The 11,155-nt window shown below is 56.1% G+C and overlaps 1 protein-coding gene across 1 annotated transcript; it reads left to right on the top strand.

The window, feature by feature from the left end:
• Nucleotides 1–1,200: 1,200 nt before the first annotated feature.
• FGF4 (fibroblast growth factor 4) lies at nucleotides 1,201–2,888 on the top strand. Its single transcript, XM_026003935.2, has 3 exons — nucleotides 1,201–1,540; nucleotides 2,073–2,176; nucleotides 2,712–2,888. Exons 1-3 carry the CDS (start codon nucleotides 1,201–1,203, stop codon nucleotides 2,886–2,888), a joined length of 621 nt encoding a protein of 206 aa, XP_025859720.2.
• The last annotated feature ends 8,267 nt before the right edge of the window (nucleotides 2,889–11,155 follow it).

The following is an 11,155-nucleotide window of genomic DNA, read 5'->3' as shown; positions in this document are numbered from 1 at the left end:
CAGGTACCACAGAAAACAGGGATTTTCACACCTAGGTGAGCCAGCACCTAGCTGGGCCTCTGGTGAGTCCCGCCCTCATCAGGCCATAATGCGCACAGTGGGGAGTGGTGACAGCAGATGTCTAGAGTGAGGTGCTCCAGAGGCTTGGCCTGGGTCCCCACCGGGTGGCGGGCCTCCAGCTACAGCACTTGACTATTCCTCCTGCGAATCAGAGGGGGGGGGGGCGTGAACGTCCTGTATGGCCCTGAGCCCTGCCACCTGTCCTTGCATGGAGGAGGCAGCATGTAGAAGGTGCAAGGCTGTGGCCTCTCCTGGGCGCACCCCCACCGCCTCACCGCCTTGCATTCCCTTAGCAGCGTCCACTGGAAGCACCTTGCTGGGGGATGCCTCTACCTGGCTTGCAGAACTCCATCTCTGCATCCGCCCCAGTGCAGGGGACACGTACCTGCCCCCAACCTCCCACCTTTCGCGTTACTGGTAACCCTAACCTACCCCCGAAACCCAGGCGGGTCTGCATGGTGCCAGCAACGGAACCAGGTTCCGGAGAGTCCCCGAGAGTCCGGGCGCCAGGGGTGGCTGCTGGGCCCTGAGGGTGCCCGCTTCGGGCAGCACTCAAGCGGCTCAAGCAGAGGCGAGAAGGGCACCGGCAGGGACAAAGTGCGGAAGGCAAAACTTTGGCTGGAAGGCAGGAGCGGAGGAGACGCGAGGGGCGGGACCCACAGGTCGGCGAGCCCGCGGAGCCGGGGTGGGGGCCGGGGACCCTCCAGGTGGCACTAGCGGCGCTCGTCCCGGCCGCCTCCCCTCCCCCAGCCCTGATTGGCAGGCGGCCTGCGACCGGCCGCGAGCGCCACAGCGCCCCGGGCGCCCAGGCGAGCGCGAACGGCCCCCCGCGGGAGTAGGAGGGGGCGCCCGGCTATATATAGCGGCTCGGCGGCCGCCGGCCCAGCGCGCAGGGAGGCGCGCACCGCTCCGCAGGGTCCCAGCCCGGCCGCGCGTCCCGCCCGCCGCCCGCCGCCCGCCGCCCGCCGCCCGCCGCTCCATGCAGCCCGGGTAGCCCCGGCGCCCGGGGGCCCCGTGCCTCGCCTCCCGCTCCGCCTGCGGCCGCGCGCTCCGCACCGAGTCCCGGCCGTGCGCTCCCGCGGGCCGCCACAGGCGCAGCTCGGCCCCGCGGCTTCCCGGGCGCACGGCCCGAGGGCGGGGATGGCGGGGCCCGGGGCGGCCGCGGCGGCGCTGCTCCCGGCGGTCCTGTTGGCGGTGCTGGCGCCCTGGGCCGGCCGCGGGGGCGCCGCCGCCCCCACCGCCCCCAACGGCACGCTGGGCGCCGAGCTGGAGCGCCGCTGGGAGAGCCTGGTGGTGCGCTCGCTGGCGCGCCTGCCGGTGGCCGCGCAGCCCAAGGAGGCGGCCGTCCAGAGCGGCGCCGGCGACTACCTCCTGGGCATCAAGCGGCTGCGGCGGCTCTACTGCAACGTGGGCATCGGCTTCCACCTCCAGGTGCTCCCCGACGGCCGCATCGGCGGCGTGCACGCGGACACGAGCGACAGTGAGTGGGGCGCGCCGGCGCGGAGGGTGGGGGCCCCGGGCAGCGGCCGCCCCTTCCGACCCGCACGCGGAGGCCGCGGCTGGCACCTGCCGGCGGCCGTGGGAACCGGGACGGACTCGGGTTCCGGTCCCTCCCCGCAGGGACGCAGGCATCCGCGGCCCCGGAGTCCGGCGGCGACTGTCTCTGCGCACCGGGGCGAACGGGCCCCGCCTCCCCGCCTTCGGAAGCCCCGGCTCTGGGTGCCGCATTCCAGCGCCTGCGCCCGCGGGGCCGAGAAGCGCGTCCGGGTCGGCCCGGCTCGGGGCCCCTGGGGGCCACCCGGCTCCTGCTGCCCGGGACTGGGCGCGGCCGCCGCGGGGCCGGGTCGGAGGCCAGCCAGTGCGCACCCGCGCACGCCGGGCTCCGGGGCCCCTTTACATCCACCCCGCCCCCAGAAACGGGGGTCCCGGTGGGACGCAGCCCGAGGGGGTTCCGGAACGGCTGGGGCGGGCCAGGGTCCCCTGCCCGGGAGTGACCCGCGCCCCGCCCCCAGGCCTGCTGGAGCTCTCGCCGGTGGAGCGGGGCGTGGTGAGCATCTTCGGCGTGGCCAGCCGGTTCTTCGTGGCCATGAGCAGCAAGGGCAAGCTGTACGGCTCGGTGAGTACCGCGAGGGCCAGCAGAGCACCCGGCAGCACGGGCAGTATCCGGAGTCTTCCAGGCCGGCCTGTGTATGCCTGGAGCCCGGATCGTGGGACTGGTGGGTCACAGGACTGGCACCTCCCCCCCAAACACAAGTACTCTGAGGCCGTGCGGGTGACCCAGGCCGTCCAAACAAGGGGCAGAGACCCAAGACAGGAACAATGAGGTCTCTGCCATCCCCGCGTGGCACCTCCTAGTCCATTAAGAGGTGCCAATACCAGGCCTTCTCTGTAGCCTCTCTCTGGTGGGTTCCAGCAGGCAGGACTGCAGTCTCTGGTAGGAGATTCTCTGGCCGCCAGGTGCTGAGCAGGTGGCTGGAGCACCAACTGCTGTGGGCTGGTCACCTCGGTCTTCTCACCCTATGGGGGTCTTGGCACCTCAACTTCTCTCAGCCAGATCAGGGCTGGGCCAGAAAGGAGCCCCTGACAAGTGGCCCTCAGGGTTCCTTGGCCAGGAGGTGGCCCCACCTGACTCTGTCCCTTCTCCCTCCCAGCCCTTCTTCACCGAGGAGTGCAAGTTCAAAGAGATCCTGCTCCCCAACAACTACAATGCCTACGAGTGCTACAGGTACCCGGGCATGTTCATTGCCCTGAGCAAGAACGGGAAGACCAAGAAAGGGAGCCGAGTGTCCCCCACCATGAAGGTCACCCACTTCCTCCCCAGGCTGTGACTCCAGGCATCCTGCCTCGGTTTTCCAATGCTCAGGAGACTTTCTCCAGATGGACAATTTAATGCCAGAGTAGGTGTAAGATATTTAAATTAATTATTTAAATGTGTATATATCGTCACCAAATTATTTATGGTTCTGTGGGTGTGTTTTGTATTTTTCTGGAGAAAAAAAAAAAGAAAAAAAAAAACCCAACCCTGAGTTTTCTAGTAAGACCGGTGAAGACCTTTCCACTGGATTTATTTAACTTGTCAAAAAGTTGTCACAAGTGTGCTGCTACTCTGTGTTTTTAAAAACGGTGACGTCAGACTCCAGTCTCAACCCTGCTTTGCACGGTCCCCTGTACTGTGGTGCTGAGCATCTCTGTGTCTGGAGAGGCCTTCCTGGGGCCATGGAGCCAGCTAAGGACCCTCCCAGCCCTGGCTCTGCTCCTAGCATCCTCCGGCGCCCCGCTCCTTTGTGCCCTGTTGCTATTCATCGGGACATATCGCCTTACTTCGGGTACAGAAAATGCACTGTGGGAGTGCACCACTGTCACTCTGTTTTTAGATCTGCCAAGACTGACCTTTGAACTTTTCTGTAGTCAATCTTCCTCCATCTCCCCGATGGGGGAGACTCTTAGACAACTTTATAAACTCCTGTTTTCCTTTTTTGGCTCAGCCACAGCCCATGTTTCTCTGTGGCCACTGAGGAAGAGGCAAAAACAAAGCAATTTTGTAAATCCGGCGGAAAGGAACCCATCTCCCGCTGGAAAGCTGGAAATGGATAGATGGGTATATTTGCAACCACAACCAAAACCCGAGTGATAAAATACAATTTGTGATAGCTGGTACTTCTGATAAGTCATAGAATATAGATTTTGTTTGTTTGTTTTAATGTGCTTCCCTGTGCCTGGGAAGATTTGAGCTAGAACTAGCTGTTCTTTTTAGGTGAAATGTCCTTGTCATTGTACAAAAACACTTAATGCAGTGTTTGCATGGAGGAAGGTGCCGCTTCTCTCCATTGCATTACCTGATGAAGTGGACTTAACATCTACCTCGAAACCCTTAACCCACTCATCTGGTGAAATCTGCAGAAAGCTCAGACCCGGCGCAGGCGTTCCCTATCCCAAGTGGCTCTTTTTCCATATGTAGCCAAAGAGGATTGCAGATAGCGTCGGTGCGTCCCATTGAAACCTTGTCACGTTTGAGCTATCTTTACCCCGTGATTTACTTTTAGTAAGGATAATCATGGTGAAAATATTTGCAGACAGCTGTTAGAGTGCACTATATGGTCACCAAGTAACCTTATATTTTTCTTTATATATTTTACAAATGTAACCCCTGTCGCTGCAGCAAAGATGGAAGAGGCAGGGTCGGTGATGTTTAAAAAAAGTCCTGAGGTGATGGCAAACATTTAATTTTAATGAATGACTTTTTAGAGTTTATACAAAATGACCTTAGCTCGCTACCAGAAATGCTCCGAATGTTTTGTCAAGACTTTAATGCTCTCCTAGGATGTTTCTGAACCGCCTCCCAAATTAACTTTATGGGAGTCTACAGACAGCAAGACTGGAAAAGGCTGATTGGAGTTTGTGTCTTTCACATTCCTTTTTAAAACTCTTTGTTCGAATGCAAATCATCGACTTAAAATACTGTCCTTAAACCAAGGCCTTGGAGGAGGAAGGAAGCCGCTCGTGAAGCCTGATGGCTGGACTGTACATCTCAACCGGCCGTCCCTGCGGTGAAATAAAAAATGTTTTCAATTTTAAATTGCGTCCTAGGCTCCAGGAGTGTTGAGCAGAGGGGATGCTCCCAGGTCTCGGTGCTGATGGGGGGGAGGGGGCGGGGCTGGAATGTGTGGACATTCGGTATTTCAAGTTCTTGCTTCCTAAGTCTTAGCTGCCTTGGGATGATGGCACGATGTCTCATCTCAGAGCCCAATCCGATTGTCAGGAATGAAGATGTCTTAAGTGCAGAATGTGGTGGTCCTTGGCCACTTGCTAGTCAGCGAGCCTTGTGGGAAGCGTATAGAGATGTCATTGGACCTCTGCAATATTGCAAAGTGTTTTCTACTGTCGTGATGGGATCTAAGGTTTCTGTACTTTCCACGGTTTGCAGGATCTGTCTGTAGTTTTATACAGGTGCTGAGCCCTATTGTGATGTATGTGCTGTGCACATTGACATATGCCGAATAAATGGAAACATTTGTCATGTATGAAAAGAACCCCATTGGACTTGATGTAAAGAACCGGGGAAGGTATCGAAAACGATTAAAAAACCTGCCTGGAAATGCCATGCTATGGTTGCGTCCAGCCTCCCGGTGTCTATTTGAGGCCTTGAGCCTTGCCTGGCTGCTGGTGGGGGTGGGGGAGACGAATTTTCACCAGCTGTGTCCACACAAATGTGGCCTTGAAGACGGGCGCCTAGTGGGGTGTGAGCGTCACAGAGTTTCGTGAGGACTCTGAATCTTGCAGTTTATTCCTGTGATGGGGCCAATTCACACCATCCCCACACTGGGACTGACCAAAGCTCAGTGACTCCCCCCAGCCCCCCTCACCTCCTCACCACCCTCCCCGCAGCTTGGCCTGGCACCATCCACAGCAGTTTGCACTTTCCTGGGGCCAGGGAGTGAGCCCCCAGAGCTGGTCATCAGAAGATTGACTCAAGCAGGGTTTTCAAACTCTTAAGTAGACTAAGGATGAGTCTCGAAATCAATATAATGACTACAACTAGCCTTTTGTAAAACGGAAATGGGATATAGCCAGATTGCATAGAAACTTCCAGAGCGTGTCTCACAGGAAGGACATAGGTTAGTTTGTGACATATGAATATAACTAGTCTCTAATAGGACTTGATACAGAACTGGTTTAGTCGTGTGGATGCCAATAAAAAAAAATTAAACATGCATGTAAAGGGCCTAGAAAATGGGTGCTCCTCCCCCCACAACACAGATCCAATCACTTGACAAAAAGACCCAAAAAAGGTGATCAGAGCTGCAGGATCTTTAATTGTACCTACTTTGCTCTCCAAGACATCACATTCTCCTTCTCTTCTCATCACCCGTGACCTAGACTAAATGTGCCCAAGAAGTGCATGGGCAATGTTTCGGGTTAAATCGTGTCCCCGTGAAAAAGAAATAATTGGAGCTCTAAACCCCCAGAACCCAGAATATGACCTTGTTTGGAAATAGGGTCTTTAAAGAGGTAATTGCATTAAAATAAGGTCATTAGGGTGGGTTTTCATCCCCTGTGGCAGGTGTGCCTCTAGAGAGGTCACAGAGAGACACGGATGGAGGAAGAAGGCCCTGGGAAGGAGGAGGTTGGGGTGCCCTCCATACAAGCGGAGGAACGCCAGAGCACACGGAAACAGCAGCAACCACAGGGCGGCCCCCGAGCAGATTTGAGATGTTGGGCTCCTGGCCTCCAGGATGGTGAGACTTCTGTTCCTGTTATGTTGAGGGACTCAGTGTGTGGCACTTTGTCACTACAGCACGATAGAAACTGATAATTCATAGTCCTTGCAGGGCCGGGGTTGGGGAGGTGAGGACTGAAGCCCCCAGTGATGTCCGGGCTTGGCCTGGCTTCTGCTCTCCTCTGGTCCCTGAAGGTCTCTGGCTGAACATGGAAGGCCTCACCCAGCTGCTGGGGTGGAAGCCTGCCCGTTGTGGTCACAGGCTGCAGATAGGCCCAGAGGGGGACAGAAGGGTCACTCACTCACTTAACATATATTTGTTGCATGCCTACTATATGCTGGCCACAGCGCTAAGAGCTAGGAGTACCCAAGTGAGGAAAAGGAAGGTCCCGGCCCACATGGGACCCCATTACAATGAGGGGGTGGTCACATAGGAGGCCATGAGACATCAGGCAAGGTAAAGAGGGCCCACCTGGAGGCAAAGAGTCAGATGGGGAGGCTGGCGGCCCCCACCTTGGCCTTGCTGGGAAGTGGCACTCGAGCAAAGACTTGAAGGCCCTTAGGGAGGGAGCCATTCTGGGAAAAGCATTCAGGCCACCAAGGGAACAGCCAGTGCTGGGGTGCTGAGCCAAGGGCAGTCTCTGTATGTGGGAGCCCCCTGTGGCTGAAGTGCTGAGAGGGGTGGGGAGGTCTGAGAGGACAGTCATAGGGACTGAGCAGAGAAGGGACACAGGCCACCAGGAGGGGGGACGGTGGAGGAACACTGGCCAGGGGAGTGTGGATGGTGGAAGGATACTGGCCACCAGCAGGGTAGACCGTGGGGTGGTGGGAAGGGCTATGGGACTAGGCTCCTGTTGGCTGGGGCCAGTGTGACAGCAAGGAGGACAGGAGGGTGGCTCACTGCTGGGGGTACCTTCTCCGGCCAGGCCAGTGCTCCTCCCTTCCCTCCCCAGGGACCCAGCCTCAGGCCCACTGCCTTCCAGCTGTGTGACCTTGGACGAGCCCAGTGAGCTCTCTGTGTATGCGCCAAGGACTTGATGCAGACGACAGTTGATTTCTGTCTTTTGTTATTGTTAATCTCCAAAGAGACTTCGTTATAGTCCTAATGTCCCAATCCGTTTTACTCTGTGCTGGGAGTGCTGTCCTAGGAGAAGGGGCCGTCCCGAGGTGGGTGTGCAGGGCTCCTGGGAGGGCTGGGTCACACTCTGGATTTCTCCTCCTCCATGCAGCCTGCGCTGGTTCACACCTGCCTAAAGTGGGAGGGGTCGAGGGCTCCCCAGCTCAGAGTCTTCCTTCACTGGGGACGCTTCCTAATCCTTCTTAGTTCATCCTACATGATCCTTAAAAGAACAAAATGTGGGGCGAGGCTGGAGCCCACACAGGTCCAGTCATGAGCTGGGGGAGGGACCGGGCTGGGCCCAGGGAGGAGCTGACTGGCCAGCAGAGACTCAGGGCCTCAGGCACCCTTGGTGGACACTGTGATGCCCCCTTCCTGCTGGGAGCCTCAGACCCTTGCCATTCGGGGCTGTAAAAGCACCTCAGCATCCATGTGTCCATGCCCCCCAGAATATCCAAATCTGCCAAACTGTCCTCCTGCCAGACCCTGTAGTCGCCCTCCTCTGTCCCCACCGCCCACCATCCCTCCCTGGGAGGAGTGTGTTTCCCCTCGGTGGCTCAGAAATCTGTCTCTCCACCTCTGGGCTGGCCTCCTACTTGCCCCTGGCCACCCGTTCTTGGGGTGTGCTCAGCACCCACACGGCACCTGCCCCCCTGGGACAAGCAGCTCCCCGCAGCTCCCTCTCCTCACTGCAATTAGGGTCCAGATCACAGCCCTCAGGTGACTGCTGCATAAATCCCCCCAAAGCTAGTGACTTGAAACAACCCTTTTGTCAAACCTCATGATTTTGTGGGTCAGGAATTTGCACAGGACCCGGCAGTGGATTCTCCTACAAAGTGGGTGGGGGTTGGGTGCTTAACACAACAGAAACCTATCATCTCACCATCTGGGGGCCAAAAGTCTGAAATCCACATGTGGGCAGGACCACGCTCTCTCTGGAGGCACTGGGGTCCCTCCTGCTTCTTCCAGTTTCTGCGGCTTCCAGTTCTGAGCTCCTGCCGCATCCCTCGGGCCTCTGGCCTCTGCCTCAACTTCATGTGGCCTCTCCTCTGTGGCTCTGTCTGAATTCCCCTCATCTCATGGGGACACTGGTCATTAGGTTTATTTTAGGGCTCACCTTAAGCCCATATGACCTCATCTTAACGAGTTACATTTGCAAAGACCCTATTTCAAATCCCGTTGCATTTACAGGTTCTGGGTGGACATGAATTTTTTTGGGGGGGAGGGGTGTGTACTAATCAACCCAGAGTACCAGTTAATTCTGATTTGCTCTTGAAATCACAACTCAAAGGTCATCTGCTATAAGGACCAAAGATATTAGCTGGTGCCCATTTTTTGGAAGATTAAGAGCCTGGTATACAGGAGGCGCTGACTCATTTCAGCAGTACTGTCATTCCCCAGGGACTTCTCTGGCCAACCCCCTCCCCCCTGCCCTGAAATTGAGCCATGTTTCCCCATCACATGCTACCCTGGTGTCTTAGACCAGCCTCTCCAGAAGCCAAGCCCGAGATGGGAATTTCTAAGCTAGAGGTTTACCAAGGAAAGAGCTTTTGGAGAAAAAAGCTATTAAAAAAAAAAAAAAGAGGGGCACCTGTGTGGCTCAGTGGTTGAGTGTCTGCCTTTAGCTCTGGGTGTGATCCCAGGGTCCTGGGATCAAGTCCCCCATCGGGGTCCCTGCATGGAGCCTGGTTCTCCCTCTACCTTATGTCTCTGCCTCTCTCTGTGTTCATGAATAAGTAAATCTTAAAAAAAAAAAAAAAAAAAAAAAAAAAAAAAAAAAACAAAGAAGAAGAAGTAAGCAGAGCAGAGCCAGGAAAAAGGGAAACAAAGATGTGATTGCAGTGGAGTCGGGTATGAGCAAGAGGCCTGAGCCCCTTCTGAAAATATAGGGCCCCAGTTTTTGTAGCCCTTTATGGGTCAGTCCCTGCCTGCAGGCTGCCCAAGGGGACAGCGGACCCTTCCAGACACATTCAGGCAAGGCAGCTCCCTTCCAAGAAAGGTAAGGATCAGGGCCGTTTGGCCATTAGCAGCTGGGGGATGAGGGCAGCTGGGGAAAGGGTCTGAGTGGGGACCACCAGCATCTACCCGGCAGTTCTTCCTAACTCTCCAGGCTCATCCACAGAGCGACGAGTTATGTGATCGCTCCTTTGGGGCTTGCTTTCCTTGTCTCCCCAAGACTGGGATCTTCGAGGGCAGGGACGAGGCCAGGCTTTGTGTCCCCAGGACCCAGCAGCACCACCCTGGGTACCTGCCAGGTGCTCACGCAGCACACCTGAGGAGCCTTTCCTGCCATCACTGTGCGTGGAAGTTCAGCCTGTGCTCTCCACCGAGGGTCAAGGTCCCACACCAGCCGCTGCTGACCCAGAGGCCAGGAGCCAGCCTTGCTGGTCACAGAGCTCACAGTGGGGCTCCCAGAAGGGGAACTTCCTGGTATCGATGTCTGCTGGCCTAGACGGCATCCAGGGAGCACCCGTCTGCTTGCTGGATGGGATGCTTCCTGATTCATGAATCATGTAATAAAGCCAATTAGATTAAAAAAGATTGAAACACAATATTCAGAACCAGCTTCCCCACTCACCTACTTGCCCCCATGCCCCTTCCCTTTTATTTTTATTGCGGTCAAATAAAACATAAATCTACCACCTTGGGGCACGGCGGTGGGGAGGTCAGTCAACTGAGCATCTGCCTTCGGCTCAGGTCATGATCTCAGGGTCCTGGGATCGAGCCCTGTGTCGGGGAGTCTGCTTCTCCTCTCTCCCCCGTCCAGGCCCCCACCCCTGCTCATGCTCTCTTTCAAGTAAATAAAATCTTTTTTAAAATCTACCATCTTAACTATTTTTAAATGGGATAGTTTGGTGGTATTAGTACTTTCACGCTGTTGTGCAACCATCAGCACCATCCATCTGCACAACTTGTCATCTTGTGAAACTGAAACGCTGTCTCCGTTAAACACTAACTCTCCCTCCCCCGGCCCCTGGCACCCATGGCCCTACTATGAACCTCGTGACTCTAGGGAATCACACAGGATTTGTCCTTTTGTGTGTGTCTGGCTTATTTGGCTCAGCGTAATGTCCTCAAGATCCATCCGTGGCAGAGCAGGTGGCACAATTCCCTTCCTCCTTAAGGCTGGATAACGTCCAGTTGTGTGGATGGACCACACTTTGCTTGTGCGTTCAAAAGTCGAAGGATGGGATCCCTGGGTGGCGCAGCGGTTTAGCACCTGCCTTTAGCCCAGGGCGCGATCCTGGAGACCCGGAATCGAGTCCCGCGTTGGGCTCCCGGTGCATGGAGCCTGCTTCTCCCTCTGCCTGTGTCTCTGCCTCTCTCGCTCTCTCTCTGTGACTATCATAAATAAATAAAAATTAAAAAAAAAAAAAAGTCGAAGGATGCTTGGGTTGCCCCTGCCTTGTAGCTACCGCGAATAGGGCTGCCGTGAGCATGGGTATGCACGTCCCTCTTCGGGATCCAGCTTTCAGTTCTTCCGGGGACATTCCCAGAGGTAGAGTTACTGGATCGTACGATAATCCTCGTTTTAACTTTTCGGGGAAACGCCCTACTGTTTCCACACAGGCCACACCATTTTACACTCCCACCAACGGTGCACAAGGGCTCCCATTTCCCTACATCTTCGCCAGCACTTGTTTTTTTCTGTTTTATTGATGGTAGCCGGTCCTGATGGGTGTGATGTGGTATCTCATTGTGGTGTTGATTTGCATTTCCCTGAGGATTAGTGATGCGGAGCACCTTTTCATGTGCTTATT

The sequence above is a fragment of the Vulpes vulpes genome, chromosome 5 (genome assembly GCF_048418805.1).
Source record: "Vulpes vulpes isolate BD-2025 chromosome 5, VulVul3, whole genome shotgun sequence".
Classification (NCBI taxonomy): Eukaryota; Metazoa; Chordata; class Mammalia; order Carnivora; family Canidae; genus Vulpes; species Vulpes vulpes.
The sequence above is the reverse complement of the archived record's forward strand: the minus strand, read 5'-3'. Positions and strand labels throughout refer to the sequence as shown.

Bases quoted from the DNA above. Each gene is read 5' to 3' on its own strand.
- FGF4 (XM_026003935.2), top strand. From the start codon at position 1,201: ATGGCGGGGCCCGGGGCGGCCGCGGCGGCGCTGCTCCCGGCGGTCCTG. The intron at 1,541-2,072 runs GTGAGTGGGGCG...CCCCGCCCCCAG, and splicing joins GCACGCGGACACGAGCGACA to GCCTGCTGGAGCTCTCGCCG. The intron at 2,177-2,711 runs GTGAGTACCGCG...TCTCCCTCCCAG, and splicing joins AGGGCAAGCTGTACGGCTCG to CCCTTCTTCACCGAGGAGTG.